The 27,389-nt window shown below is 44.1% G+C and overlaps 1 protein-coding gene and 2 long non-coding RNA genes across 3 annotated transcripts in view; all 3 read right to left on the minus strand.

The window, feature by feature from the left end:
• Positions 1 to 27,389, minus strand: part of LOC121052433 — a 70,873-nt gene that overhangs the window by 29,530 nt on the left and 13,954 nt on the right. The window contains exon 2 of the long non-coding RNA XR_005809062.1: positions 1,561 to 1,564. This is a non-coding gene — a long non-coding RNA (uncharacterized LOC121052433). The remainder of the gene's footprint in view (positions 1 to 1,560; positions 1,565 to 27,389) is intronic.
• LOC112196438 lies at positions 4,766 to 5,985 on the minus strand. The gene is made up of 2 exons (XR_005809061.1): positions 5,273 to 5,985; positions 4,766 to 5,185 (listed from the first exon to the last, which is right to left on the minus strand). It is a non-coding gene; the product is annotated as an uncharacterized LOC112196438 (long non-coding RNA).
• LOC112196429 (pentatricopeptide repeat-containing protein At3g23020-like) lies at positions 23,981 to 27,039 on the minus strand. Its single transcript, XM_024336783.2, is given in 3 exon segments — positions 23,981 to 24,760; positions 24,763 to 26,428; positions 26,431 to 27,039. Coding segments are annotated over 3 exon segments (2,559 nt in total). The 5' UTR covers positions 26,938 to 27,039; the 3' UTR covers positions 23,981 to 24,374.

Genomic DNA, 27,389 nt, shown 5'->3' on the forward strand with positions numbered 1-27,389 from the left:
CCAAATGACATCGAAACCAAGCACACGATTCAGTAGACCTGATAACACATTGTAAAATCGCAACAACTAGGTATCTACTACACGTCATGAGACGCCAAACAATAGGTCACTTGATATTGACCGAACAAACCGTCCAATGCTCAAGGCATCAAGTTGCAACAATACATTTCGATAAGGCTCAACGAAATTCGAGGATCACCAATCGAGGTTGACTCCTCGGAATTTGCAAAGTTCGTAGCATTTCCTTTCATGGTCCCTACCTTGAACTATCATTTTTACCCTTACGAACTCGTTTGGTGTCAAAACTCAAAAATTAAATCATAAGCGCTCCTTCAACTTTTGGTCAAGCCAAAACAGTTGAATCGGTTATAAGTACTTTATTTCCTTATGTCCTCGTTTGACAACCAGAAAAAGTAATTTCCCAACATTCTGTTCTAAAGTAACTCTTTACTTTCAAAATGAGTGTCCCGAGTAAATTCGTAGGTGAACAAACATTCTTCCAACCACCAGTTTTACATAAAAAGAATAACCAAACAGAAAAGAAAACCACAACGAGTTTAACACTTCACAGTTTCCAAGAAGTTGGAAAATAATTTTGAATGGGTTCACAACTAAAATTTTAGATAAGCAATTTCAACCAAATCCCTAGATTCAAATCTAGAAATGCTGACTGAGACCGTCGTCAAAATTTTAGAAATTTAAAAGTAGTAGAGGTAGGATAAAACTACATTTCAAGTAGCTGCAGAGACAAATAGTAAAATTCTCGAAATTTCAATTTTGCTTGAAAACAGACTAGAGAAATTTTCAACTTTTGCACTTTTCGAACAAGATTTGTTGGCAAGAACCTTTAGGTAGGTAAGGGAATAATTTCAAATGCATTTTGCTGAAACAGCCTGGAAGATAGTTTTGAGTTTGTTTTCAAAGTCTAGGCTGCAGAACTTCTAAAGAATCTAAATTGTTCGAGCTTCGTAAAACAAAACATTTTATTAAGGAAAACTCGATTGTTTAAGTAGTCTCTTGACTTATGAGGAAAACATTTTGAGTAATGCAAGAGACGAAAATCAATGTTTGTAGTAAGAAGCAAGAATGTAAAACAGTTAATGCAAACTCCTGGTGTGGAAGAAATGTTACGAATTCCTTGTCTCAAAAGCGAACACGTGGGGTAAATGCATAATTTGTCACCTCGATTCCCGAGCTTGTACTCGTATTCGCATTTTACCTTGACATGCCTCGAATCCTGGTGTAGTGGATTTCTCCTCAAGCAAACTCAGAAGATACATCTATCCGGGAGAGCTACTGTTGACTTGCGATTTTTCTTTCAATTCGAGTCTACAAAGGTTCATACTTACGTTCCTAATTAGGGTATACCTCTTCAAACAATTTCCCTACTAAGGTATCGAACCGAAGCTTTAGGCTCAACCACGCTAATCATCGTCATCAAGAGGAAACTAACTCGAACTTCAATCCTTTAAGGTAACGAAACCTTTAGAACGGTTGTCCCAATAGTAGACCCATGAGCTCGCCAATTACACACAAGTTTTTTTTTTTTTTTTTTCAAACCTTTCTCGACTTTTCTTTTCTCTTCTTCTTCTCTTTCTTTCTTTCTTCTTCTTTTTTTTTTTTTTTTTTTTTTTTTGGGGCGAAGCCACAGCATGTAGTTCTACATGGCACGTTGACCGTCTTTCTCCACATCCCTGTAGAATGAGGTCTTAAATCGACTTTTGAATTTTCAAATACTCCTTGACGTCACTATTTCAACTTCATTGTAACCACGTATTCGAAGTTGTTTTTCAAGAGTGCGCTACCAACTCGTCCACGTTCCGAAATTTCGTGGCGGTATTGACTTCAAAGAAATCAAAGATTCCTTGTAGTAAAGAAAACTGGCTGCTAAAGTTATAATCCTTTAAAGATCTTTTCTTGACCACTTTTAGAGATGTTGCTAGTACCGCAATCATTTATTTTCCCAACAATTTCCCTGATTATAGGGAACACAATGGTAACCCAAGAATAGTTTCTGTGACTCTACTAGTCTTTCCTCGATTTCTTGGGTTTCCCAACAAAACAATACTGTCAACACAACAGCACAATATTAGATTTTCCAAAGCAACAAGCCTTCATATCGTTCCACCAATTAACAACAAGATTGGGGAGATGCCGAGCTCAAACAATACTTAATTTCATGTTTGTGTTGCCTTTACAAGTTTCCCCGTTAGTCCACTACTTGGGGAACACTTGAGAGGTGTCTACCTTACTCGAAAATCACATCTTCTTTCCGTAGAGCATCGATGGGGAACCGCTGCAGTCGGGCCATCGCTCGGAAGGAAGAAGAGGAAATCGAGTGAAAATATGAACACCACTGATCCAAATGACTGTATAGAGGTCATTATCTCACTTTTTACTCAAATTTTCACTTTGATCCGCCCAACTCTATATTTTTCAATACGTGCAACAATATATGTAGTACAACAACTTTAATCCACCCATAGAATTTACTGTATAACACTAGCATGGGGGTACACAAATATTCCTTTCAACTTCATCTCTAACCTACTTTTCCGAGAATCAACTTACCCAATGTAACCTGGTTAACTCCTTAATGCTCAACCCCCTAATAATTTACTCGACACTATCCAATTTTCATACTTACTACCTTTGGAGCGTTTGTGGTCGAGTGGCATCATGACGGCATTGGCAATTTAAAAGTTAAACCAAACTTTAAAGCACCACAAGGAAACAAACAAAATTCTTTTTCAAGGAACCTCAAATGTACCTCTACATTTTAAATCCATTGGAAATTCTTTTAACGACTTGGAAGACGGAAGTAGCCTCAATGAAAAATATTTGCAAGCGAAATAAGGCAATAGGGTATCCTTCGGGAAGAATAAAATAAAGGAGGGACGTTAAAACATATTTTTACCAACATACTTTAAAATGTCCAAGAAATTCGAGCGTTTTGCCCAACCAAATTCGACACTTGAAAAATATGAGAAGGGTTGCTAGTTTTGCAAAAACGATTTCAAAAGTATTTCGGAACCTAGAGCTCTGATACCACTTTACTGTGGTGACCCGAGAGGGGGGTCCCACAGCGCCGCGACTTCGAGCCAATGAGGAATCGACATGTCACGAATGGCATCTCGATAGCTCATCAACCCGAAACCGCAAGGCCGTTAGAGTTTAGGTTGTTGGTTTACAAAACACTTTCTTGAACAAATGTCTCAAAACATTCTAGCAACCGAACAACAAGTTTTCAAAAGCGGAATTTGAAATGGGCTAAGAGTTTTGGGCTTGAAATCGGAGCCCAATTTGGAGAATAAAACAATTCACTAAATAACTACAAGCATGGGAGACGCGCCCCAGGGTTACGGGTCTCCCGGAATTTGTGTAAGCGAGTAGGAAATAAATAAATAAATAAATTAGTAAGAAAGTAAATAAATAAGTTACTTCGAAATCCGATAATGGACCCAAAACCGTACTTTTGTAAAGACAAAGAGGAATACGCCAAGCCGGGCCATGTGCCTCTCCTATACGCTTCCCGACCACATGCTCAAAACCTGCACACTGTTGTAGGGGTGAGCTTTCGTCCTCGCATGCCCAATAGGGGCCGACCCAACCATGCTAGGTTTGAAAATAATAATATACTTGAAAATATTTACTACATAATATTGTGCACGTTTATCGAAAAATACTTTAAAAATAGGCAACCACAAACATTTATTTCTTTTATAAAGCATATGCAGTATGCTTCACACAATTTGGAGCTCCGAGATACTTACCTGCCGGCTAATATAAAACAAATCAGTGACCGACCTGGTTCGTCCTGAATTCGAGAACCGGCCAACTACTCTGTAGTACTTCCGACTACAAGTAGCGAAAGTGTCCATTTCCTGGCCCTGAGTCTCCTATGACTGGTTCACTGTCTATACCATCTTTCCTCGACAAACATAGGAGCACGGCCCCCTCCGGAGGTTCACGGTTATCGACACCGTGGGATCCCTAGGAATCTAAGCGTCTAGGTCCCATTCACTTTCAGGTCACAAGTATAAACATACAAGGGTACAGTATCTCAACATGCAAGTCTAGCCTCGGTTTTCGCAATTAGCCATTATCAGTTCTGAAAACATATGTATCACGAGGCATCGACTAATGAACAACCAAAAACGTACTTGCAGGCAACATATTAATATACTAGAGCATTCCACATATAGAAAAGCCTCTAACAAGGAAGGGACAGCTCACCCTACCTGGATATGGAGTGCTCGCCCAATCTTAGCCTCGTTTCCGACTTTCGATACTTCTTCCAATTTCATGTGCACACGCTCGAGTCCTTTAACAAAAAGTATATCCGATAAGTAACTAATTCATAACTCACTTGCTTAATTTCTTTATGAGTTACCCATTTAACTTGAATCGATATTTAATGGTAACCATTCCCGAACAATTCACTTAACGTAGTAAACTCATTCGGGAGATGGTGATCACACTTCTTTCCGTGTTAAAATTTTGGTCAACCAGTTTGACCTCAATTTATTTAGCCTTTAAACCTTAAGCAATTAAATAGCAACCACCATTCCCGATTAATTTCATTACACGATAAATTCGGGATATGATAGGTTTGGAATATTTCTATTCACGGACCTTAAATTGAACATCCCACATATTAATTCACTTATCCCAAAACCGGTCCATTCTTATTTACCACTTTTCTCATGCATTTGACCAAACCAACGATTCCATTCTTATTTTACATTTCGACGTTGATAACAAATTCATCCTTTTAATTCTCAAGACAATTCTCCTCTATTCAATAAGCCGATTCATGCCAAGTTTCCAACATAACATTTAATACACAAGCAGCATAACCATATCTCGTTTTGTTTACTTAGTAATGCCATAACTTCTATCAATACAAACAGCACACAACCATTTAGATCCCAAAATGCACAGTCCCCTTACCATTCTTCTTTTCCAAAACAGAAACCAGTTTCGTCGCAGCTGCAATTCCACCAACAGTCACTCGAATTCCTGGCAGCAGGACAAGTTTAATAATCCAATTCTTAACCAAATTCATATCCAACACAGAGTTCATGACCCTTACCTCAATCCATTTTCAATGGAAACTGACCCAACAGTTCTTCTTCTCCAAATCTTCAAACTCTCAGATTCCAAATCTCAGGATTTCCAAAATCTCTCAAAGCAGAACAACAACTTAATTAATTAATCCCAACGTCCAAACAACAATCAAACTCATAACTCAAAGACCTGCATTCCTTACCCATTTTCAGTTCTGCCGAGACCATAATCTCCATAATGTGCTGCTTCTTGCAGTCTTTCTCGGTTCTTCATCCTCCCATCACGAACATAAATCAAAGCCAAGACCAGAATGCTTCACTCTCCGATCTGAATTCCATTATTTCCTCAAGCCCAGAAAACCCAAGGTTAGAAAACCGACTTCTCTATGAATTTGAATTCAAATATCCAACGAACAGGGCTAGAGAACGTCTTACCAGGACAAGGGATTAAATCGGCGGTATACACGGCGGAGCTATGGCGGTCTACGCGCCAGCGGCGGCGCGTGTAACGCGTGCGGTGGCCCTGGTCGGAATCGGAGGTCGGCGTCTCAGAAACAAGTGGGTAGTGAGGCGCTGATTACATCGAAGGAGGTAGTTTAGCTCGATTTGGACTGGAGGTTGGGGAACGAAGGCATGCAGAGCTAGCTACGAGTTTCGGCGAGCTCGTACGGCGTTTCCCGGCGTCGGAGATGAAGAGGGCTCCCTGGGTTTTACTCCCCTTTGCTTGCTGAGTAGAATGACAGTGGCGGAGGGCGAGGAAATCGTCGGAAAATCGATGAGGGTCGAGGAACAGTGACTCGCAGTTTTGGGTTGTCGCGTGCGAAGGAGGACGGTGGTGCATGGCCGGGATTTTGGTGAGGTTTGGGTCGGAATTGTGTTATGGTTCGAAGGGTGGAGGTGGTGACGAGAGGTGGTGGCCGGAGATGGGATTTTCTCGGCGGTGCAGAGAGTGAAGATGAGAAAGAGATGGGTCGAGAGAGAGAAAAGAGAGGTACGGTCGAGAGGGGAAGAGAGAGTTTGGAGACCTTGGGGTTTCTCTAACCCATTTATTCATAGCCCATGCGAAAAGTCCATTTTGCCCTTGCGACAAATTACGAAACTCTTCTAGCTAATTGCTTTCGGTTTTGGGTTCATAGCTTTTCTTTCACTCGTTTTTCGTCGGAAACTTCCTAAGTTAGTTCTCGACCTCGTCCTAAACCTAAAACTCGTTTTCGTTAGAACTAAAAATTAAAATCGTCACTACAAGTCTACAACTCAATTCGCCTTCCTTTCAAATTTGCTTCAATGAACTTTAGTAACCTTCTAGGCCCATATGAAAGAAATCTCGGCCCAAACCTAAATCATAAGGCCCAATAAGTGGTCTCGACACCAAAAACTATTTCCAAAGTCAATTCCTTAACTTGTATCACCTTGCGAAAATCTTATTGGCGAAAAATTAGCTTTTAAAATTAAACAAAATTTTCGGGGGCTCACACAAATGGTCTCGTGGAAACGGCTACGATGGTGGTCTGAACATTGGTAATGCGCACCAGTCTTCTTACATCCGTTTGGAGTGATGCGATATCGCATGCAGCTATGCTAATTCTTCTACGACCTACCGCCACTCAATGTATATCTGCGTTACAGCTAGTGACTGGGTACACGTCTTTTGTACTTACGCACATTTGAGTGAGCCATTTATGTGCCAATTGCGCCGCCACAGCGCTCTATGACGGGTCCTTCCAGACGAATGGGCAACTAGGTTGGATTTGAGACTCCAACAATCGTCCGCCACTTCATGCCCTTGCCAGGCGATCTCTTTACCGCTAGATTTGCGGGTTGTCAATTTGATGAGACAGTCTTCCCGTCGTTCTGGGGAGATAAGAACATAGATGTTCAACAGGAACGACAGGAATTGTCGTGGTCTGTCCCCACTATGTCTCATCTTGATCCCTATTAAAGTGACGAGATCACACAAATATGCTGCAAACATGCCTGCAAGGAAGTACATCCCTACGAGAGGACGTAGTGCCACCCTACACGGAGGTAGGCATAGCGCCAACGCCAAAGAGAGTGGCACTCTGGCGTTACAGGCCATGGTCACAGCCAGGATGTGTGGGAGGCCCGTGGGTTCGAAGGATACTTTGGCACATTCCAATCCTTTGATCATCAAGACTCAAAATCCGTCTCATGAGAATCTTCCGGGTTATGGTTATCGTTGGGGGACGTCTCAACGTCAAAACCTATTCCTGAGAATATAGAGCTCTATGAAAATTACACTAGTGTACATGAGACGTGGGATAGAAACTCCATCATAATTGATGATGTAGTTGCGCATGAGTTTGTTGAGTCTGACGATATCGAACCACACTCCGTTGATGAATGAATACCAACGTAGAGAGATTTGGCCTAAATGGAAAGATGCGATCCAGGTTAAGAAGGATTCTCTAACGAAGAGGAAGGTTTTCGAGCTAGTGATGCCAACACCTCCTAACATAAATCGGTCTTCGTTAGAGAGCGTAGTGAGAAAAAGAGATGGTGGTCTCGCCTTATGGCGCAAGGTTTCTCACAAAACGCCCTGGAATCGACTACGATGAGACATATTCTCTCGTAATGGATGTGATTGCACTCCACTACCTTGTCAGTTTGGTAGTTTCCGAATAATTGAACATGCAGCTTACAAATGTGGTCAGTACGTATCTCTATAGGGATCTAGATACGGAATATACATGAAGGTTCATGATGAACTTCATTTACCCAAGTCAAGTGGCTCTAGACCACGGAGCGCGTTTACAAAGAGGTTGAAACGCTCGCTAAAATGACTACTTGATTGGGAAGGGATATGCCCACGCGTTTCCATAACAAGTTTCGGATTCTATCACGGTTCATGTTGGACATGATCTTTATTGGAAGCCCTTAAAGAGTTAAGGGAAACCGCTGAACACTAGAAATCCGAGTTTGAGATGAAGGATTTTGGGAGAACACGATTATGTCTCGGTTTGGAACTTGAGCATCGTGTTGATAGATGCTTAGGCATTTTGACAAGGTCAAACCTTCAAGCACCCCCATGATCGTCCTTAGTCTTGATCCTGAAAAGGATCCTCTTCTTCTGAAGGATGATGATGAAGATGTGTTAGAGGCAGAAGTGCCTTACATAAGTGCAATAGGCGCATTATTGTATTTAGCTCAATGCACAAGACCAGACATCTCATTTGCCATGAACTTGTTAGCTAAGGTATAACTCTGCGCCAACACGATGCCATTGGATTGGTGTAAAAGATATCTTTCGATACTAGATGTACGACTGATATGGGCATGTTTTATCCCTACAGAGAGATGATGGATTCAGACCCATCACACACCAAGAACGCCGCCAACACTGGCCTGCGTCCACTGTCCCCATCCCAAAAGGACATGTGTTTTGGAAGGTTTTGCTGATATTGGGTATCTCTCTGACCCACACAAAGGTCGTTCCCAAACTGGTTAAGTGTTCACCATGGGAAAAGACCGTGATATCTTGGAGGTCTACAGAGCAGACCATAGTCGCTATATCTTCGAACCATGTAGAGATTATTGCTCTTCACGAAGTGGTTCATGAATACTTATGGATTGGACCCATAATCATGCATGTTCGAATAATTGTGGTTTGAAGTCTACCACAAGATGAGCCTACGAGCATTTAGGATAATGTTGTTCGTTTTGAACAAATGAAGCAAGCCTACATCAAAAGTGACAACACCAAGATAATCAGCAACAACAGAATCTCCTCAAGATCAATTTGAACTAGAGGACAGTATGGCAGACTTGCTCACTAAGTCATTGCCTAGATTCCACTTTCGAGAAACGTGTTGGTAGCATCGTTTACGGAAGTTATCCGATCTCCCATGATCGTTGTCATCAGGGGGAGATGCAGACATCAGGGGGAGATATCTACACGTATGGTCTCGAAACGTGAAGGGTGTGTTGTGCTCTTTTTCCCCTTCGACCGAGGTTATTTTTGTCCCACTGGGTTTTTGTTACTTGGCAAGGTTTTTAATGAGGCAACGAGAGAAGCACCGCGTTTGGGCAACACAAGGGGGAGTGTTCAAGTAAACCCTAATTTGTGTTTGGCCCAAACTCTAGGTTACTTGACCTAGTGGTAATAGGATTTAATTAGAAGGATCTAGAATCCTAATCAATGTAGAATTACTTTCCTTGTATGATTGAGATTCTATGCATTGTAATCCTCTATATAAAGAGGCCCCTATTATCAATGAGAATACACAGCGAATTTCTCTCAATTTCAGTTTCTCTAAAACAGTAATACAATTCATTTTATTAGATTAGATTTAATATTTGATCTGATCTATTTTTTCAATAGAATTTGATACTGGGGCTGTTAATGGATTGTGTCGGGTTAAGGTATTTGACGTGACAAACTCAAACTCAACCCATTTAATAATTGTGTCAAAAATTTATACTCAAATCCAACCTATTTCTTAAACAGGTTACCGGTTTCTAAACTGCTTAACTTATTTAATAAGAGTGGTACTGTTTTCTACATCTAGACTCAAGGATTATACTTTTCATAACACAAAGGGGCAGCTAGACTCTAGGCACAATGGTAGAGCTATAAAGTGGAGATGTCCCCCATCAGGTTGTGTTAAAACAAACGTGGATGGTGCCCTTGATTTGCAGTCTAAGACAGGAGGCATTGGTTTGGTTATGAGACATGATTCAGGGCAGTTTTTAGATGCTTTGGGAAGGCCAATGTCGAGTTGTTGTCTGCAGAACATGCTGAACTCCTAGCTTGCAAGTGTGCTATTGATTTTATACTGGAACAGGTTGTGCAACCCGTAGTTTTGAAAACTGACTCTTTGATTGTTCAAAGGCAGCTTAGTGGTACTGATTGAACTAATGCTTCTCTGCTAGGCCGAGTTTATGATGATTTGAAGATACTGATAGCCAATATGCCTAATGTCCACATAGTCCATGTGTGTAGGGATGCCAATACTGCTGCACATATGTTGGCAGCGCACTCTAGTAGTGTTGGCCATTGTTTTAATTTTTCTTCAGTTCCTCCTTTCCTTACATCTGTAATAGCTGCTGAACTTTGTAATCTTTAACTTGGTTTACTCCTATTATTTCTTTGGAGATTTAAGCTCTAAGCATAATTGTGTTTATGAGAGTTTATGCTCTATGTCCTCCTCTAATACTTCTAATTCACAGGCAATATTGCAATAATAGACTTAAGAGTTGTGACTTGTGGGAGCTGAGTCACCAAGCAACTGGTTCGAGCCATTGTTTTGAAAAATTTAACAAAAGGAAAAAGGAATCATATGACATCAAATTTGAACCAAACACTTCTTTCCATTTTGCTGCTTTTGAATCTATTTGGCTCCAGAATTTGTTGCAGCTGGTCAACAGTCTCTTTTCTGCGCGGGCGTGCCAGCACCGTTCGGGTGCGGTCGTCGGGGGTGTCCCTTGACCTGACTTCTTTTCAGCGATTGAGGACGAGGAGAGCACCAACCTCGTCACAGGATTCTTTGTGCCTCGTTGTGAGGACTTTGCTGTAGTTTCTTCTTGTTCACACAATTGATACTCAATATTGTAGATTGAGCAGAGCGAAATCACCGGGAAGTGTTGAGATCTTGCTAAAGCGTGACTTTAGCTTGGCTGGGTTGCTAGGGCGTTACCCTTGCTTGGCTGGTTCTGTAACCGTTGTGGTCGCGGCACTACCGTCGGCTCCCGAGGAGACTAGGATCGAAGTACGTTGACAGAGGGTTTGGTGGCACTGATAGTCGGCTCCTGAGGAGACTAGGACTTAGAATGTGATCACCGGTAAGAGAAAGAGAAGGAGATGAGCTGCTCTTAGAGAGGTTGCTCTAGAGAGAACTTAGATCATCTTAGAGATGTTTGTTGTGAATGTGTTGGTTTCTTTCTTTGTTCTCTTAGCCTCTATATATAGGCTAACAAGCCATAGTGGTTGGCCTTAAATAAATCATGATGGGTTAGGTTTGAGCACTTAAAACACTAATGGAATGTTAGGTTTAAGCACTTAAACACTAATGGAATGTTAGGTTTAAGCACTTAAACACTAATGGATTTGTTAGGTGAGAGCACTTTCTGCTCCTTTTTTGCTGTAGATATATCTCCACCAAGAACTCAAAATGGGCCTTCGACTTCTTCAGATCAAATGATTCAAAATGAGTGTAGATCATTGTGACAAATTTTCAGAGCTTTATTCCTTGTGGTTGGGCCGGAAATGCTGCTAGACCTCTTACAGATCCAGTTTTCCAGTTTTGCTTCTGTAGAAAATAGGACTGATTGTTTGAAGGTCTTCCACTAAAAACTAGCTCTGGCACTCTTCATAAGAAATGATCCTTGGGCTTTCTAGATTTAATCTGGAAAGTTTTAACTCATTTCGATTTCATTTGGTTAGTCTGCCGCCCCTCCTTCCATGTTTAGCTCGGTTTCTCCTAGCCGAAGTCGGAAAATGTGTTAAAGTTGACTTTTCATGCTTCCAAGCTTCCATGCTTCCATAGTAGGCTTTATTTAGCCTCTAAATATATATTTCGAGCTTGTCGAAAATATATAGCTTGAGCCACTGATATTGGCTCAATTTCTCCATGACGTGCCTTGTCAGGCCAAAATGTTCATTTTGGGTCCAAACATTGCCCCCCAGACCTCGAAGTCAAAGGTCTTCGTCTTGACTGAAGAGGTCTTGAATCAGCACCACTCTTATAATGTTGTTGCTTCAAAGTCGTTGTTCCAAAGCCACTTTTATTGGCTTGAAATTGCTTGCCTGATTCCATATAGGCCTCTAAAGAGGCCATAAAGCTTGAATGCCACTACTCAATTGCCTTTGTCATGAACTGACGCTTCCTTTGCCAACTTTATTGCCCCTATGTATCTGATGTCTGGTATGTAGTGAATTGGCGAAACTTGGGCAGGTTGTAGGAGATCAGAACTTTAGCGTGCCCCCTATACGAAGGAGACTGCTCTTGATCACGAATGAGGATCATTCTTTTCCTTGGTGGTAGCTTCGCCATGTGTATAGCAGCAAGTATCTACCTTGATAGGGTTATGATGGACATCTCCATCCAGGTCTTTGAGATGAAAAGCTCATTTCTCTAAGATTTTATAAATGTTATCCAGGGCCTTGAGATGAAAAGCTCCTTCATATTTCTCCGCAAAACAGTCTTTATACTCCTTCAGTAAGTCGATGAGCCCCTGTTTTTCTTCCGGCTCTAAGTTTGCACTGATTGCCACTTCCATTGGCTCTGTTTTAGTCCCCAAGTTCAACTTCTCTGTAGGATCCCTGAACTTTGGAGGGGTATCGTCTAACGATGCTGGTGCCAGTCGAATGGGCTCTTCTTCCTCCTCATGATCGGGGAGATCCTCATCAATATATTCCAATGTTGCCACTTGTGCGTAGGCCTCTTTTTCGATTAAATATGAAGATAATCTATCATATAAAGAATGAAAGGCCTGTACCTCTTCCTTTGAGAGGTCTTGATCCATCAATTAGGACCTGGAGTTGGCACCTCGTGTCCGGGCCTTTCGAGGTCTCCCTTCGCGACCGAGAGCACCCATTGTGCCAGTTCGGAGGCCGTCACCCCTGTAGGGCGGCCCTTGTTGTCAATTCCACGAACCTGTAGTGGAGAGATAGGTTCTAAATAGTACCTCGCGTCCACGTAGACTGCGGAGACTGAGAAAGGTCGCAGATCTGCTTTGACTATTACTGCCTTATCCGCGACTCTGTCCCATATGATCAGCTCCTGATGAAGGCTGGATGGGACACAATAACTCCGGTGGATCCAGTCACGGCCCAAAATTGCGCTATATGCCGCATGACAGTCTGTGACGAAGAAGGCGTAAACCCCTTCTGCTGGACCCACCTTGACTTGTAGGAAGATCAAACCCAATGTTTTGGTCACAGTCCCTGTGAAGTTCTTTACTGTCAGGGACGGGGATTGGATCTTCTCTTTCTTGATTCCTAGCAGCTGCATGGTTCTGGTGGTCAAGACGTTGACTGCGGCGCCCGTGTCTACCTTGATTTTTCCAACCTTGGTGCCGTTCATATGGGCGGTGATATATAATGGCCTCATGTGTTGCGACATTGCTGGTGTCGGCTTGCTGAAACCCAAGTCCTGATCTCTCGCATCGGTGTCTGCAGCCTCTGCTGCTTCGGCCTCTTTCAGCGTAGGTTTCTTCGTGAGAAATGATGCCGCTGAGGTGATCTCGAGCAACGGTTTGTCAAATGATTCGCCTTCCCCCGCTTGACATTCCTGAGCTGCCACCGGCAAGGCATATCTTGATGACAGGACATATACTATTAACGTTAGAATCCGAGGGGACTCTAGTTAGCTATAAATAAAGAGAGAGAGAGAGAGAGAGAGAGAGAGAGAGAGAGATTGACACAAGATGTATAGTGGTTCGCCTCCGCATGAGCGGGAGACTACGTCCACTTGAAAGCTATACTAGTGTGTCGAGCCTTGCGGCCTAACAAGATTACAAGAGATGTAATGAATGTGTTGAGTTGTGGGAGGAGGCATTCCTTTTATAGATGAAGGAATGCCTCTCATTTACTTGTTCTTCAATGTGGGACAAGCAAAGCTACTATTCTAGTCTATTTAACATGTAGAAAGCTATGTTATGGGGGCATCTTGGCAAGGGCGGAAAGGTGGCTTCCCGGTGGCGGATTTGTGACTTCCGGATACCGCCGCGTAGCCTGAACATAGGGCTACACGATGCATGTCTCGGTTGGGCCTTGCCATGTCTTGTGGATGTCCCAAAGTAGGTGTTACTTATGCTTGGTGATGTAGTAAATACTCCATATTGTTGGAGGTATGTACAAGTCCCCGAAGTCCCCGAGTAAGAGGAGCTTCTTGGTTGGGGAGTTATAACCACGAAGTCATCAAGCATAAGTAACCGGGCGGCACGGAGCCCCTACAAGTCCCCGAACTCCGTAAGCAAGAAGGGACTCGTTAACCTGCACAACAAAGACAAAAAACAGGCATATGTAGAATGCTCGTTGCATTGGGCAACAAATGTGAGTTGCAATGATATGCGTTGGCATATATGAACGTATGGGGTGCGTGATACATGTTGATGTATACATACGAATGGCGCCGAGTACGATCAAATATGACATACAAACTCGAGAGCGCGTATGGTCGTGTGAGCATATGGATTGCATATGATAAATGTAAGTTGTATGAGCGCTGCGAAGGTAAACGTTTGTAATTCGTGAATGATGAATACGTGAACGCTTAAGTTTCTTTGGTTGTCGCTTCGTGTTAATGGAACGCGAAAAGAATTCAATTTGTCACGGGCGACAGATGGTAGAAGAATTCAATGTTCCATTAACGTGTTGTGTGTCGAGTAGACATGAGTGCAAAGCTCGAGGATTGCCGGGCAGGCATGAGCGGAAAACTCAGGGTTGCCGGGAAGGCATGAGCGGGAAGCTCGGGGGTTGCCGGGAAGGCATGAGCGGGAAGCTCGAGGGTTGCCGGGAAGGCATGAGCGGAAGCTCGTGGGTGCCGGGAAGGCATGAGCGGAAAGCTCATGAGCGGAAGCTCAAGGGTTGCCGGGAAGGCATGAGCGGAAAGCTCGTGAGCGGAAGCTCAAGGGTTGCCGGGAAGGCATGAGCGGAAAGCTCGTGGGTGCCGAGAAGGCATGAGCGGAAAGCTCGTGAGCGGAAGCTCAAGGGTTGCCGGGAAGGCATGAGCGGAAAGCTCGTGAGCGGAAGCTCAAGGGTTGCCGGGAAGGCATGAGCGGAAAGCTCGTGGGTGCCGAGAAGGCATGAGCGGAAAGCTCGTGAGCGGAAGCTCAAGGGTTGCCGGGAAGGCATGAGCGGAAGCTCGTGGGTGCCGAGCAGGCATGAGCGGAAGCTCGTGAGCGGAAGCTCAAGGGTTGCCGGGAAGGCATTAACGGGTAGCTCGACGGTGATGCCCTGAGGCATGAGCGTTGCCGTTGCTAATTATGCTGGGCTGTATGTATAAGTCCCCGAAGTCCCCAGTCAAGGAGGGTGTTCTTGCGGGTTGATACCAAAGCGTAGCTTTGTGCCGTATATCAGGCATAATTAGTGCGAGTGCGTCGTCCATCTAGAATTGGTTGGAGCGAACGCTTTTGCCCTTTCGGGTGGGCCCCTGCTAGGCCCGCCAGGGAGTCCCCCACTCCTGGCTATAGACCTCCGTATGGTCGGAAAATTGTTTGATGAGGGGAACTGCGCGGAGCAGAGGGTGTTGGGTAGCGAGCCCAATCTTAGATACCCAAGCGTCGGGGTTAACTGCCGGATCAATGGCTGCCGTGGGCTGTGTTAACTAGTCCCTAGCAGTTTTCTCGAAAGAGAAACTTGACTGCAATGCCGCGTAGCGGTCATTGTCATTATGAGGCGTTGCCTTACCGCTTGGCGGTTGGTCGTAGAACATAGACTCGTAAAGTTTGTATCTGTATGAAAAATGATAAACACATAGAGCAAGTAATAATATTTTGTTTGTGTCCCATGTTTATTTAATTGGGTTGCAATTAAATAGGAGCATGGCATATGTGTCTAGCATGTGCTTGTAATGTGGATGCTAATATCATTTTTGCATTTTTGTAGGCATGCTTAGAGATCGTTTGAGATCGGTATATGAAGCATGGCATATCTAGCATGTGAGGTCTAGAAAGTGTTACCAAATCTACGAACTGTTGTAGGCATGCTTAGGAGGTATAAAAGCATGGCATTGGCATGGCACTAGCTCAAATTGAGAGAGCGTAAAAAGTAAGATATAGTTACTTATCTTATGCCGATTTGGAGTGAGTTGGAGTTGGCATTGATATGAGTACCCAAATTATGTTGGAGTTGTCCAAGCATGACGCTTCATTGCTTGTGGCGGATAAAGTATTCCGATAATGTACGTCAACTCGTAGTTGAGATTGAATGCTCCATAGAAATAATTGAATTTCCTTGCAAAAATGGATGATTAGTATGCAGATTTGTAAAATCGACACCAATAATTTGCATGTGTGTTTTGCATATGTACTTTGAAAAAATTGTAAGCAAAGTGTATAAGCAAATTAATAATTGATGACAAATGACTTGCATATATACATATCTATTTTGAATGTCAAGTTTGCTGGGAACGAAACTCGTTATGTGCAATGATGGAACATAACCGTGATGACATTATTTATATGTAAATGCATGTCATGTGGCACAAGTGGGAAAATTAATTTGATATACACATGCAATAGCCTATGTGTACGTGTATATATAAGTTCCTATCCACAAACCATATGCTAGAAACATGAGCTTTTTTGTCGGCTTCTGTGTGTGTACTAAAAACATAAATAGCATATATGCTCAAGAAGCATCAATATATCATGCCCTCATACCTGTCTTGTATATGATAATCGGAACATGCCTGACTGTATGGCCATGATAATTGGCAGGATGTCTTTATATTGGAAGTGCCTAGCATAATTAACATGCAGCCGCTAAATGCCCACTTGGTCTTCCAATGAAGACAAATATGGTGAAGGGTCGGTGCCCAATAGATACACATGATAATTAGTATATAAATCATGATGCATGATAATGGATGGTGTATGTTGTTTATGCGTATAGGCAGACAAGTGTCAAATGTTGTCAGTGCATGGCATTTGACCGTGGAGCCTAGCGGATTATAATTGAAAGATGGAATATGGCAAAGCATGCCCAGCAGGTTATGCAGACATGTGTGGTTGACAAATCCGTACGTAGCATGTGAAGCTTATCTAACTTCTAGATAACAATGACATAAATAATTAAACAAGAGAGCTTATCTCTGTGTGGCTCAAAGGCACTAGCCACTCGGTGTTTGAAGAGCTGCGCCCCTGAGTTTATTTCTATCCCAGATTTTGAGTGGGTCGACCACCGCGATTTAAGCTTGCAGGTCGAGTACAAATTTGGAATGGCGGCAGGGCCTTGTACACAGGCAGAATGGTGCAGAGTGGAGACTTTTTGAAGAGAGCCATGGGTGTACTCAGCCCAGCGGTTGGAGCTCTACCCAGCGGTTGCCGGTTGGCGGATCACTGTCCAGTGGTTGCCGGTTGCCAGCGGTAACGGAGCTTTGGCCAGCGGTGCGGAGCATTCGACGGAGCCCGGTCAGCGGTGGCTGGAGCTCGGCGGAGCTGGAGTGCAGCGGAGGAGGTCCGCTGACGGATATTGGCGGAAGGAGTGGAAGAATATGCCGCTGGATGCGCTTAGCGGAGGATTTCTTGGCGGAATCTGTTGTCGGACTTGGCAGAGCTGCCAGGCCTGGCGGTGAAACTCAGCGGAGAAGCTTGGCGGAGGTTGCCCAGCGGAAAATTTTCTCCGGCGAAGCCGCTGCTGTTGGCGGTACTCTGCTAGTGGTGGGATGACCGCTGGGAATTGGTAGCGGTGCATAGTGTGGCGGAGAACACTTATTTGAGTTCGGCGGAACCGAAGCCTGGCGGAGCCGGAGCTGTGATGGAGACCGAGTTTGGTCGAAGAAGTTGGACGGAGCTGCAGTTGGGTACGCAGCGGCGCTGCAGAAGTTCGGCGGAGCGGGGGTTGCCGGCGGAGTATGAGCTCAGCGGAGGCCTGGTACATGTTGATGTATACATGTTGATGTATCCCCTGTAGTGGGCGGAACTTCGAAGTTGGGCGGAGTTATCCAAAGCTTGTCAAGTTCAGTTGACGGTGATGAACCAAATGGTTGAGTTGGTAGAACTGAAGCTTGGCGGAGAGGATGGCCAGCGGAGACCCAGAACTGCGCTGTGACAACTTGGAGGCCGGCGGAAGATTCGTGCCGGCTAGCGGAGCGGTTGGAACCAGTAGAGTGGTTGCACGGCGCTGAGGTTGGGCTCGCAGAGGTGATGCTGCAGAGCTGCAGTCGCTGGCTGGTGTGGCTAGCGGAGACGTGCAGCAGGAAATTGCAGCAGAAGAAGAAGTTGGGCGGAGCGGGAGAAGGAGAGCGCTGCACGTGGGTGTGGAGAACAATTTCTTAGGTGTCCAGAGAAATTTTTTTTTTTTGCCGCCCAATTTTTTTTTTTTTTTTTTTTTTTTGAGGTTCAGCGTTGAAGGCATGTCGGGCGTTGACCAGCCATGTTGGGCGTTGACCGACCCCGCCGGGTGTTGACCAGCCATGTTGGGCGTTGACCGAACATTGACCAGCCCATGCGTTGGTGTTTTGATCAGTTTCTGCAAGTTTTGACCACTCCTTGGGCGTTGACCAAACTAGCTCTGCGTTGACCGGCCCTCAAGGTGCAAGTTACCGCTAAGAATTTCAATTATATAACCCAAAGAAAGAAATTATTTTGAACTTGGTTAAGATGACTTAACTCAATGGTAAGTGACGAAGCCTTTGTGTTGGCTTCCCACAGACGGCGCCAATGTTAACGTTAGAATCCGAGGGGACTCTAGTTAGCTATAAATAAAGAGAGAGAGAGAGAGAGAGAGAGATTGACACAAGATGTATAGTGGTTCGCCTCCGCATGAGCGGGAGACTACGTCCACTTGAAAGCTATACTAGTGTGTCGAGCCTTGCGGCCTAACAAGATTACAAGAGATGTAATGAATGTGTTGAGTTGTGGGAGGAGGCATTCCTTTTATAGATGAAGGAATGCCTCTCATTTACTTGTTCTTCGATGTGGGACAAGCAAAGCTACTATTCTAGTCTATTTAACATGTAGAAAGCTATGTTATGGGGGCATCTTGGCAAGGGCGGAAAGGTGGCTTCCCGGTGGCGGATTTGTGACTTCCGGATACCGCCGCGTAGCCTGAACATAGGGCTACATGATGCATGTCTCGGTTGGGCCTTGCCATGTCTTGTGGATGTCCTAAAGTAGGTGTTACTTATGCTTGGTGATGTAGTAAATACTCCATATTGTTGGAGGTATGTACATATACCATGTTACAAGCAACGTCCGGCATGTCCGCCTCTTCTGATTCCGCAGCTGGGGAGCTCAGGTCATCTTCTTCTGTGAACTTGCTTGACATGTAAGCCGCCAGCGATCCTTCTTCTTGGACCATGACTTGCTCTTGCTGATCCACTGCGAAAGGACATCCCCTCTTCAGTGGCCTCTGCTTTGCTGATAAAGCCTCTTCGGATTTCGCAGCCACTATGCTTTGAACTTTCTTAGGCCTCCACTGCACAGTCGTGGACCGATTGTCTTTGCCCCCCAGCCTGTCAAAGATTGAAGACTCACTCTCTCTTCCTTCGAGACATATTCTCCGCCAAACGCTAAGTTTGCGGGTTGGTACAGATTCTCGCTTCGCGGGAGCTAGGGACTTCTCCTGACTGTCCTTCTGCCGAGAGTTGGTTTTTGAAGCCTGTTGCGACATCTTAGGACGCCGCTAGAGAACCCGCGGGGTGATGAACCTTTTGGAGGTCAGTGCCTCCACCTGTCTCTGGTATTCTTCTGGAGATCTCACAACTGCGATGGTTTAATCAACCCCTGATCCAGCGCTTCCAAGGTTCGATTTGCTTCTCCAAACCTCCGCTGGAGTTTTCTCTTCCTTGAAGAGCTCATCTCCAACGCCTTGCCCTTCTTCTGTGTATACCATCTCCCTTCTTTGATGGAGGATGTCGACACTGGCGGAATGCAAGGTTTGGTTAAAACCCTTTGCCGCTTATCTACTTGCTCTTCTTCCCTCGCGGTCTTCAACTTTTTGAATAAGTTTGAGTCCCTTGGAGAAAGAGTTTCTGAACCACTGTATACTCTTGGGCTGCATGGTTGGAAGTTTCTAGAGGATGATACTAACCGTATTGGCGGCAGAGATCCAAAGCGGACAGTCTGGGATGTTTCCTCATCTAGGGCTTGAGTGTCACATTCTTCCTTGCACCGCGAGCATAGGACGATGGGTAAATGAGTCTTGGATTCCCGCTTCATGACTTTGTCTCCAACCCTTTTCAAATCCTTAGCCGCATGGTCTGGACTTTGATTCTGCTGATCTTTTTCACCCCATGTCACGTCCACCATGTTGATGCCGGTATCTGGGAAGGGATCTAGGTCCACCAATGCTGCTGCTGTTTTCGGTGCCTCTACTTGCAAACTACCGTGATTTAACCATATTTGGATCTGATCCTTCAGCTTAACACAATCGGCTGTATTATGATTCCACATATTATGGAGTTTGCAGTATTTCTTTCCCCTTAGCTGCTCTGGTTTGGGAAATGGGCTGAAGTCGGTTTTCACCATCTTCGCGGCGATCATTTCATCCAAGATTTCATGCGCTTTGTTCGCGTCGTAAGTATAACTTGCGAACTCTGGTTTGGTGAAAACCACCGACTTGAGCTTCAACGGCTCTTTGCACAGCTTCAGTTGCTTTAACGTTGAAGCCTTTTTCCCGGTGAGTTCCAGGGCAGCTATCTCATCTTCTTCAGACTTATCAGCCTCTGCTGTACTAGATTCCTAACTCTTGTAGTAAGGATCAAATGAACTGGACTGATGGCTGAGTGCAGCCACTATTCGGTGTTTCCCTGGGATATATGTCCCCTTCGAGGCGTTTTTCATAGCGTCCATCTCCCTGAGCAAGTGCTCGAAACTTCCTACTTCTGTGATCAGTTCCCCCATGGAATTGAACATGCTTCCATGCTGTTTTTTGTGTTGGCGGGGCTCTAAGCCTTTGATTGCCAATTTCACCAGTTCTTTCTCCGGCAGAATCACGTTCAACTTTCCTTTCTAGATCTGAAAGCGCTGAAGGTACAAGACAGCTGATTCAGTTGGCTGCTGAGCCATCTGAGTGAGTGAAGCCATATCTACTTCTAGCTCGATAGTCCCGAAGGTTTCCTTGAACAGCTTCTCCATCGCGGGCCAACTCGCAACTGATCCCGGTTGCAGCTTAGTGAACCAGGTGAAGGCAGACCCCGATAAATAAGTAGCGAAGATGTTACACTTCAGATTGTCATCGTTCTGGTACTGGCCACACTGTACTCGAAACCTAACCAAATGGGCCGCGACATTTTCAACTTCCTCTCCCGAGAAAGTAGAGAACGTAATGTTCTTAGATCCCCTAGGATAAGGTGTCTGTGTAATATGTGGTGGGAAGGGCCCCTGGTAGGCCTCTGATTTGCGGCCCGAATCATTGCTTCTACCTCATCCCTCCTTACATATCCCAGATTAGGAGGAGGAGGTGGATGAATCACTGTGTCGTTAGCTGGCCAGATTAGAGGTGGTGCATGTGATGCCTGGTTAACCAAAGATATGCCGCCTCTAGGGGTTGTTTTGGGTGGGGTCGACATCTGCAATGTAAAACTCGCTGTTGGCTGACCCTTTGTGGCTGCAGTGACCTTCGCTGGACTTTCAACCTGGTCGATACTATAATGGCTCGCTGGAGGCTGATCTTGGTACACGTGTTCATGTCCGTCGCTATCATATTGGGCAGCTATGATAGGCTCGAGGGAGGTCCCTTCACCGATCTTTGAAGTCCCGCTCCCTTGCATCACTGACGATGCGAGCTTATCCTTTCCACCACTTATCAGAGTATTTGCCTCGCGCCTGGTTGACAAGGCATTTGCAGCTGACCCGGGGATAACCGCATTGCTACCGCTAGCTTTTTCTCGAGCATTTGGCGGTATGTACTTTCCAGACTCTGAGGGTTGACCAAGCGAACCAACGATGGCATTAGGATCTCCCAGAGCATTATTCAGAACCTCTTTAGCCTGGTCCAATTCAGCCTTTTGCATGGCAACTTGGGTAGCAAGGCTGGACCCCTCATTGGGAATAATTGCCAATTCTGATGCAATATGCTTCGCTTGGCTCGTGATGTCAGCAGAGATGCGTTTGCTCTGGGCGGCCTGACCGTTCATCATATCCACGAGCTCCTTGTGGTACTCTTCGTTTTGCATGTGGATATTTTCCAAATGTCCCTGTGTTTGCCGCGACATTACATCGAGCTTTTGAACCGAAATCGAAAGCTCATCAAGCCTCCGACGATCTTCTGCGAAAGCTTTTTTCATCTTTTCATTGTATGCAACAGTATTCTGTTGAAAGATAGCAAGCCGTTCCTCAATACTGGCATTCTCTGGGACGGGAATGCGCACAAAGTCAACTGTTCTCACCACGTCTTCAACCGTTTTGGTGTTATCAGACGCTTCTCCGGCCTCATTAGGCTGGGTGGTGGGAACTTTCTTGCCCTCGGGCCGTTGATTTTCTCCTTGCTCAGTTGACATCTCGGTCGATGGCGAATGGAGAGAAAATCTTTGGATTACCTGTTCGTTAGAAAGACCACGACAATCCGCACGCAAGTGCGGTTTGTAACTGGAGGTCTTGTGTTTTGGACATTTAGCGTAAACCTTTTGGTATAGGTTTGCGCTTGACTTCCCAATGGTGGTGGTCGCGAAGAAATGCTATGTAGGTCCCACTGGGCGTGCCAAAATGTTTGGCTCTAGTTTTGTTACAGCTGGTCAACAGTCTCTTTTCTGCGCGCGGGCGTGCCAGCACCGTCGGGTGCGGTCGTCGGGGGTTTCCCTTGACCTGACTTCTTTCAAGTGATTGTAGGCGAGGAGAGCACCAACCTCGTCGCTGGGGTCTTTGTGCCTCGTGATGAGGACTTTTGCTTAGTTTCTTCAATATCACACAATCGATACTCGACGTCGTAGATCGAGCAGAGCGAAAAACACTGGGAAGTGAGGAGAACTTTCTAAAGCGTGACTTTAGCTTGGCTGGGTTGCTAGGGCGTTACCCTTGCTTGGTTGGTTCTGTAACCGTTGTGGTCGCGGCACTACCATCGGCTCCTGAGGAGACTAGGACCGAAGTACGTTGACAGAGGGTTTGGTGGCACTGATAGTCGGCTCCTGAGGAGACTAGGACTAGGAGTGTGATCACCGGTAAGAGAAAGAGAAGGAGAGGAGTTGCTCTTAGAGAGGTTGCTCTAGAGAGAACTTAGATCATCTTAGAGATGTTTGTTGTGAATGTGTTGGTTTTTTTCTTTGTTCTCTTAGCCTCTATATATAGGCTAACAAGCCATAGTGGTTGGCCTTAAACAAATCATGATGGGTTAGGTTTGAGCACTTAAAACACTAATGGAATGTTAGGTTTAAGCACTTAAACACTAATGAAATGTTAGGTTTAAGCACTTAAACACTACTAATGGATTTGTTAGGTGAGAGCACTTTCTGCTCCTTTTTTGCTGTAGCTATATCTCCACCAAGAACTCAAAATGGGCCTTCGACTTCTTCATATCAAATGATCCAAAATGAGTGTAGATCATTGTGACAATTTTCAGAGCTTTATTCCATGTGGTTGGGCCGGAAATGCTGCTGGACCTCTTACAGGTCCAGTTTTCCAGTTTTGCTTCTGTAGAAAATAGGACTGATTGTTTGAAGGCCTTCCACTAAAAACTAGCTCTGACACTCGTCATAAGAAATGATCCTTGGGCTTTCTAGATTTAATCTGGAAAGTTTTAGCTCATTTCGATTTCATTTGGTTAGTCTTCTGCCCCTCCTTCTTTGTTTAGCTCGGTTTCTCCTAGCCGAAGTAGGAAAATGTGCTAAAGTTGACTTTTCATGCTTCCAAGCTTCCATGCTTCCATAGTAGGCTTTATTTAGCCTCTAAATATATATTTCGAGCTTGTCGACAATATACAGCTTGAGCCACTGATATTGGCTCAATTTCTCCATGACGTGCCTTGTGAGGCCAAAATGTACATTTTGGGTCCAAACAGAATCAACTTCTTCTAGCACACTGGTATTTTTCAACTAAAGTGAGCACGCCAAAATCAAGATCATGAAATGAAGTGATTTAATTACCAAATATCGTTTTACAGTGGAATTCGAGCTACATTTAATACTAGGTTTTGGTTTGCACTTTGGTAGATTTCAAAGCTAAAGTGAACACACTCCTAATTCTCCACCGAAATACAGAGATACCATGAGGAAATGTGTATGAGAAGTGGCTTGACACACATGTCATTCAGCCTTGCTTTCTCTACTATTTAAGAACAAGATTAGGCATTGTAACACAGTAACATACAACAAAACTTGAGAACTTCAATTCTCTCTTCATTTTACAAAATTCAGATGATTCAAAGAGTATCTTACCATCTCAGCGAAAGAGCCACAATCGGCCATACAAGCAACTTACAAAATATTCTATTTGATACAGTGACATGTTCCAGTAGACCACTCAGGCTTGGCCTTACAAAAGTTGCTGTGCCGATCAGCTCAATACACAGGGCGAGTTCTCCTATTGAACAACAGGTCATCTATGTCTTGTTTCTGTCAAAATTTGTGATCACCCCTTGTCCGCAACAAGGTTATGTAGGATGCAACCATGCATACACAATTCGAAAGCCCAGTTCCTTAATTGCGTTTCATTAATCTGCAAGAAGGTTGGTTGCAGAGATGGTATCTACATATAACTACTTTCATTCACTCTAACAACAGCAGAGAGGGCTGACATCCAAGCCTGCAAACCAGTCCCCGAATCCTTCTTAACTGAGACTTCCAGCTTTCCCACAGCCTGCTTCGAAAGTCCAGATTTCAACAAAACAAGTCCCAGTGATTTGAATGTGCAGTCATCAGGCTGAACGGCAGCTTTTGTCATTTCCTTGAAAGTTCCCACCATCTCTTTGAATCTTCCATATGTCGCATACAACCCAATAACATTATTATAACTCAGCAGATCATTTAAAAGTTGCAGTTCCCTCATCTGCTTTGCAATCTGAATGGCGTCCTCAAACCTCCCAATTCTCTTATACATGCACAACATCATTGCAAATGTAAACTCATTTGCATGCCCCTTCTCTTCAACCTGTCAAACAGTTCTTCTGCTGGTTTAACCATACATCGCTCACTATAAAGATCAATCATACAATTTGATGCATATATAGCTGGACCATCCTCTGATGATTCAAGAAGTTTGTATGTTTCTTCTGCTTCTTTCAAAAGGCCTACTTTTGTATAAAGCTTGATCAAGGTATTGTAAACAACTGTGTTCCCGGGGAAATCGGCCTTTTTCATTGCATCAGCATAACCGAGAGCCTCTTTAACATGTCCAACTTCAGCAAAAGCATTTATCAACACCCCAAAGACAATTACATCAGGCTGCACATTGAATCCAACCATCTGTTTATAAACATCCTCTGCCCTTTCCAATTGACCTAATTTTGCAAAGCTTGATATCACAGCACAATAGGGGATGCAATCACGTACCAACCCTGAATCCTGCATCTTCTTTAGATAAGGCATTTCAGTATGTGGCATATCACCACTAGCCAAAATTTGTATCAGAGAACTATAGCTACACCTGTCCGGAATTACATCATGATTCTCCATGCTATCAAACAACTGGCAAGCTCTACTGTAATGTTTACCAACCCCATATGCTTTGATCTTCACGTTGAACTCAAGGACACTCAACTTCTTCACTTCTCGGCAGCAATTGAAAACTTTCTCAGCTTCCAAAATATGCCCACGCTCTCCATATGCATCAATGTTGGCAGAATAGCAATCAGATCCCATTTTCCCTGAGAGATGAAATCTCAAGAACCAAACCCAAGACTTCTCAAGCATCCCCGCTTCTATATACATCCTAGTCAGAGCCAAATGAGTGAACTCATCAATCTCAAGCCCCCTTTCATCCATCTTTGATATGAGCTCTTCAGCTTTGCTAACCATGTGCCTTACAGAGTATGCATACAAAAGGGTGCGATAACTCACAGGGTCTGGTTCAAGGCAAGCCACCTTCATCTTTGCGAAGTAGTTTATAGCTGTGTCTATATTATCATGCCTAGCATGGAGGGAAATCAGAATATTATATGTTCTCGTGTCTGGTGGGCATCGAACCTCTTCCATCTTCTGCATAAGCGAAGCAACTTCTGCAAGCTGACCATGATTACTGCAAATGTGAATCATTGTATTAAAAGTCACCGTAGTTGGAGCAATCCCTTCCCTCAGCATCGATGCAAATATTTCCGACGCTTCTTTAAGCTGGCCAGCCTTTCCACGCGTGTCAATCAATGTGTTATACGTATGCGAGCTCAAAGAACCATGACAATGCAACGAGCTCTCTGACCATTTCTCGAAAAACTCCTCAGCCTTTCGGTACTCCCCTGCTTTCTTGTACAAATGCAGCACAATGGCCATAGTAACCTCATCAGGTTTCATTCCTTGCTTGGTCATCCTCTGCAGCCATATAAGCGCTTCCTTTTCAAACCCACCTTTACTATAAACATCAATCAAAGTCCCATAAGTTGAGTTAATAGGTGCTATTCTTTCCACATTCATCTCATCCCAAAGACTCCTTAGATGACTCCACTTCATCGCCTTCCCAAGAATCCTAAGCACTATATTATAGTGAATCACATGCAACTCATAACACCTCTTCTTCTTAAACCACCCGAAAATCTCCAAAGCCCTTTCCCAACTCCTCTGCTCCTTCAAAATTATGCTCCTTTCCTTGTTATAATGTTACTAAGCGTCTCTCCCCACGGCTTTAGAGCCTCATCCAAGTCCTCAACTTCCTCCAACGCCGTCAACATTGCCGGAATGCACCCACCGTAACTCAGCCATTTCGTCGAACACATGGTCTGCACTTTCTTCACCCCACCATTCCCACCCCCCAACCTCAATTCAACCCCAAAATCCTTTCTTTCCACAAACCCACCATCACCCAGAGTCTCTAATCCCTTTTCCTCATCTGGGTTCTTCCCAAAACCACGCTTCTTCAACCCAACTTCATGAACAACAACACTGCCACCATTACTGTGCTTGGGTCTACGAACTTCGTCAAAACCCTTCTTGAACCCTCCTCCGTGAAGCACTCTCTGCTTCCTATCTCTGGTTATGAGTTCTAGTTTCTCCAGTGGAGGGAGTCCTATGTTGGGTGAGGTCCTTGTGGAACCCAAAATGGGTAAGCATCGTTTATCACAGAAATGGAAATTCCTTTGATTTTTCTGGAGCTTCGTAAGCATCGTTTATCACAGAAATGGAAATTCCTTTGATTTTTCTGGAGCTTCGTAAGCATCGTGTATCAGAAGCTGGATAATAACATGGTCTCGTTGAGAGTGCTTCAATTTATTTATGCTCTATAGCACCGTCCTATATAGAGGAAGGCTTCACTGGGATTGCTTACAAAAATTATTTCTATATTTTCAACTAATAGTACAATCTTACTTTGAATTGGGTTTCGAAGTGCATTTTTTTCTGAGATTTCTTCGATCTATTGATGACCATTAATAAATATCTTAATTTTTGTTTATGATTTAATACTATGATGTCAATTTTTGAATGAGGTATTCAACTCGAGGGATGAATCGAAAAAAAAATCTATATTGGTTCTAACTCCGATGCAAAGCTTAAAAAAAAAAAAAAAAAATTTACTGGTGCTTCTATCACTAGCCATAATCCTTTAAGTAGTCATAAT

The sequence above is a fragment of the Rosa chinensis genome, chromosome 4 (genome assembly GCF_002994745.2).
Source record: "Rosa chinensis cultivar Old Blush chromosome 4, RchiOBHm-V2, whole genome shotgun sequence".
Lineage (NCBI taxonomy): Eukaryota > Viridiplantae > Streptophyta > Magnoliopsida > Rosales > Rosaceae > Rosa > Rosa chinensis.